Source organism: Suncus etruscus, chromosome X, assembly GCF_024139225.1.
Source record: "Suncus etruscus isolate mSunEtr1 chromosome X, mSunEtr1.pri.cur, whole genome shotgun sequence".
Classification (NCBI taxonomy): Eukaryota; Metazoa; Chordata; class Mammalia; order Eulipotyphla; family Soricidae; genus Suncus; species Suncus etruscus.
Genome location: NC_064868.1, coordinates 8,257,140 through 8,261,903, shown reverse-complemented (window position 1 = coordinate 8,261,903; position 4,764 = coordinate 8,257,140). Strand labels below are relative to the sequence as shown.

The following is a 4,764-nucleotide window of genomic DNA, read 5'->3' as shown; positions in this document are numbered from 1 at the left end:
CTTTATGGTTTCAGGTCTGATATCTAGGTCTTTAATCCATTTGGATTTTACCTTTGTACATGATGTTAACTGGATGTCTAAGTTTGCTTTTTTACAAGTGGCTAGCCAGTTGTGCCAACATCACTCATTAAAGAGGCCTTCCCTGTTTCATTTAGGATTTCTTGCACTTTATCTAAAACTAGGTGACGGTCTATCTGGGGAACACTCTCTGAGTACTCAAGCCTGTTCCACTGATCTGAGGGTCTGTCTTTAATCCAATACCATGCTATTTTGATAACTATTGCTTTATAATACAGTTTAAAGTTGGAGTAAGTAATACCTCCCATATTCCTTTTCCCAAATATTGCTGTAGCTATTTGTGGGTGTTTATTGTTCCAAATGTATTTCAGAAGTGTTTGATCCACTTCTTTGAAAAATGTCATGGGTATCTTTAGAGGGATTGCATTCAATCTGTACAAAGCTTTGAGGAGTATTGTCATTTTAATGATATTAATCCTGCCAATCCAAGAGCAGGGTATGGATTTCCATTTCCATGTGTCTTCTCTTATTTCTCGTAGCAGGGTTTTATAGTTTTCTTTGTATAGGTCCTTCACATCTTTAGTCACGTAGACTCCAAGGTATTTGAGTTTATGTGAGACTAATGTGAATGGGGTTGTTTTCTTAATATCCATTTCTTCCCTATCATTATTGGTGTATAAAAAGGCCATTGATTTTGGTGTGCTAATTTTATAGCCTGCTATGTTGCTATATGCATCTATTGTTTCTAAAAGTTTTTTGATAGAATCTTTAAGTTTTTCTAAGTATAGTATAATGTCATCTGCGAACAGTGAGAGCTTGACTTCCTTTCCTATCTGGATTCCCTGATATCTTTTTCTTGCCTAGTCGCTATAGCAAATACTTCCAGTATTATGTTAAATAGGAGTCATGAGAGGGGGCAACCTTGTCTTGTACTGGAGTTTAAAGGAAAGGCTTTCAGTTTCTCTCCATTGAGGATAATATTTGCCATTACTGTATAGAAAGAGGGGATACATTAAATGCACCTCATATACACCTCAACCCAGGCCCTTTGCCTGGTCTGTATTGTGAATTGGGGGACAAAAAAACCCAACAAATGTGTGATTTGTAGAGAATAATAATTAAAATGAGGCTTTACCATGTAAGTGGGAATATTAGGTCAAACCCAGATTATGTGTTGTCATATTTTGTACAATGTGTATTCAACAGAAATTCAATCATAACATGAATTGACCATTTGAGATTTAAACGATCAGAAACCAACTGCCAAAGCTATAAATTCATAAATGTTGAAATAAATACCTAGTAATGAATAAAATTTAAACCCTTAAGCCTTTGACAAGTGTTTATAGATCAATCCAAATACCCAAATGTTATATATAAGTAGTACAGCAAGTATCTTGATATTATTGCTAGTTTCCACTTAATTTCTTCATAATATGGCTGTCTGGTGTGGCATTAGTGAAGATACTTCCTACAAACACATGGGTACCCCAGAGACTATGACGGATCACTTTACAGCAGCCAAGATTATCAACAAAGAATACTAAATGTCGGTAGCGTTCATCTGTCTCAAAGGAGTGTTGTTTGTATAAGGTCCAAAAAATGTCAAATCAGATGATGGATCAATAAAGTCAGCCCAATATCCTTCAGCTCGAAGAGCATAGCAAATTTCCTTAGCACCACTGATGAACTTCTCTAAGAGTAGCTCTCTTTCATTTTCTACCTCCTCACTCCAAACCGTCATATCATTCTTAGTTTTTTGTGTTACAGTCAGAATCATAAGTTTGTTGGTGGCAACCTCAGGAAACAGTGATTCAAAATCTCTTCGCAACAATTCTGGACATGTTTGAATTGCACACTCTACTTTGGCACTGTCAAAATAGGTTTCTGCACTATTAATTTCTTGTTCGATAGCTGTATCATTACCATATATCTGGGGGAGCAGTGGCCACATGAGATTCATCAGAACCTGAAGATCCAATAGTTGAAAAGGCTTTAGGACTGACAACCCTTTTAACTAAAGAGCAAAATCCTGGGAGATAGGAAACGAGCCTGGCTCTGTTACAGAGCACATTGGCCATTTCTGGTGGAGAGGGTGGAATGGACACACAAGCGCTGTCCTGAGATAAAGTTATTCCAGAGAGACCACAGCTGCCTCCTGCAACTCCCGCAGACTACATCAGTGTCTTAACCAACCCATGCCTTAACCAAACTTCAGAATCTGTTAAATGGGAATAATAGTGACTTGCTAGGACCAGAGAGATAGTACAGCAGGTAAATTGCTTGCCTTGCATGCAACAGACCTCGTATCCCATATGGTGCCGAAGCCACCAGGAGTGATTCCTGAGTGCAGAGCCAGGAGTTATTCCTGAGTGCCACTGGGTATACCCCCCCCCAAAAAAAAAAGTGATTTGCTGTGTTGTTACAAGAATTAAATGAGTTCGTAAGTATAAAGTTCAATGCTCATTGTCTGACAAATAGCAAGCTCCATGAACATGCTAGGTAAATAAATTGGACTCAATTGGACAATATCAATGTGTTAATGACTATTTGGAGCATAAATGTATAAATATACTTAGGCTCTCATCCCAGTAACTTTCTGAAATTCAATATGAAGCTACCTCAAATAAACTAAATGGATAGAAAACTCGCAATTGATTCAGACAATTGACTACTAAACAGCCATGAAAAAAGAACTAAATTACTGCTACTCATACACCAGGGATGAGTCTTGCATATCTAATGTAAGACAAAAGAAGCCAAACAAAAACATAAGTGCTATGGAAGTCTATTTATATTAAATGCAAAAATATGCAGAGCTCATCCATGTGAAAGATGGTATTTGCTTGGGGCATGCTGAAAATGATGTGGGTATGTAGTAGGTTTTGAGGACTGGGCTGGTAAGGCACACCTGAACTGAGAGGTATTTACATGGGTATGTTAATTTTGTCAAAATTAATTACACTGCAGAATAGACATTTTACCATTTATGTGATGTTTAGTTGTCTAATCTTGAATCAAGGAAAAAAGAAAGGAAAGCTTCACAAAAGCTTCCTAGTTTCTTCCTTCCTTCCTTCCTTCCTTCTTTCTTTCTTTCTTTCTTTCTTTCTTTCTTTCTTTCTTTCTTTCTTTCTTTCTTTCTTTCTTTCTTTCTTTCTTTCTTCTTTCTTCTTCCTCTCTTACTTCCTTCTTCCTTCCTTTCTTCTTTCTTTCTTCCTTCCTTCCTTTTTTCTTTCTTCCTTTTCTTTCTTTTTCTTTCTTTCTTTCCTTCCTTCCTTCCTTCCTTCCTTCCTTTCTTCCTCTCTTACTTCCTTCTTCCTTCCTTTCTTCTTTCTTTCTCTCTTCCTTTCTTCCTTTTTTCTTTCTTCCTTTTTCTTTCTTTCTTTTTCTTTCTTTCTTTCTTTCTTTCCTTTCTTCCTTTCTTTCTTTCTTCCTTCCTTTCTTTCTTTCTTCCTTCCTTTCTTCTTTCTTTCTTCCTTCCTTTCTTCTTTCTTTCTTTCTTTCTTTCTTTCTTTCTTTCTTTCTTTCTTTCTTTCTTTCTTTCTTTCTTTCTTTCTTCCTTTCTTCCTTTCTTCCTTCCTTCCTTCCTTCCTTCCTCCCTCCCTCCCTCCTTCCCTCCCTCCCTCCCTCCCTCTCTCTCTCTTTCTTTCTTGTAATGGGCTTACTAATTTTTATTTATTTTTGTTTTGGGAATCAGGGGTTACTCCTGACTCCTGATGTTACTCAGGGGACCATATGGGATGCCAGGAACTTAACCTAGATTGGTCGCATGCAAAATATTTTACCTGCTGTATTATTGCACTGAAGGGCTCTTTCTAAATAATTTTAGTTGAAAAATGCAGTCATACATAGTTGGATGTCAAAACCTTAAAACTGGGCCCAGAGAGATAGCACAGTGGTGTTTGCCTTGCAAGCAGCCGATCCAGGACCTGGTTGGTTCGAATCCCGGTGTCCCATATGGTCTCCCGTGCCTGCCAGGAGCTATTTCTGAGCAGACAGCCAGGAGTAACTAACCCCTGAGCACCGCCGGGTGTGGCCCAAAAACCAAAAAAAAAAAAAAAAAAAAAAAACCTTAAAACTGTATTTCCCTATGATAAGTTGACTTGGATGGATAAATTTATGACACTGATTCTTTCTGCTTCAATTTTTAGATTTCTGCCCCTAGAAAAGGAGGAATGAGAAGAAATTTAGAGAAAAGAAGGAAAATGTGAACAGAACAGTGACTCTGAAGAGGCCAAGATGCCCTCTACACACTTGGAAGCGAATCAAGAGCAATCTGGGGAGAAAAGAGTATCTGGAGAAAAAGTAGCCAATTGTTCCATTTCAGACCTCCTTATGGAGCTGATCATTCTTCTTCCCTAAATTCCTTCTTAATACCCTTAATATCCATATCTGCAGACTTTCAATTCCTTGTGGGACTAGAACTAGGCTCCCTAAATTCTTTCCACAATACATTTAAAATATGTACTATGAAAACTGCAAAAGGACAGAGCTGGCTACATCACATGATGCATTTAATAGTCGAATGGGCAAGGTTTAAGCAGACGACTGTAGAAAATAGCCAAAGTACGACAGGGGACTAAGACCGATTTTGCTCCCAGAATGGTGGGAAGATCAGCCATGGCAGGCTCATGTGAAGAGAAAGAAATGTTCATGATTAACTTTACTTTCTGTAGCTATTCTAAAAGCTCTCTCCCTGCTTTCCCTTTCCTCCTATCACATTTTTTGAATTGTAAAAACCCACTC

At 37.9% G+C, this 4,764-nt stretch overlaps 1 protein-coding gene and 1 pseudogene across 1 annotated transcript; one reads left to right on the top strand and one right to left on the bottom strand.

Annotated features, from left to right (window-relative positions):
* The first annotated feature begins 975 nt into the window (after positions 1-975).
* LOC125999883 (uncharacterized) lies at positions 976-1,100 on the top strand (annotated as a pseudogene).
* Positions 1,101-1,342: 242 nt separating this feature from the next.
* LOC125998746 (methylmalonic aciduria and homocystinuria type D homolog, mitochondrial-like) lies at positions 1,343-2,185 on the bottom strand. The gene is given in 2 exon segments (XM_049766818.1): positions 1,343-1,594; positions 1,597-2,185. Coding segments are annotated over 2 exon segments (552 nt in total). The 5' UTR covers positions 1,982-2,185; the 3' UTR covers positions 1,343-1,427.
* Positions 2,186-4,764: the final 2,579 nt, after the last annotated feature.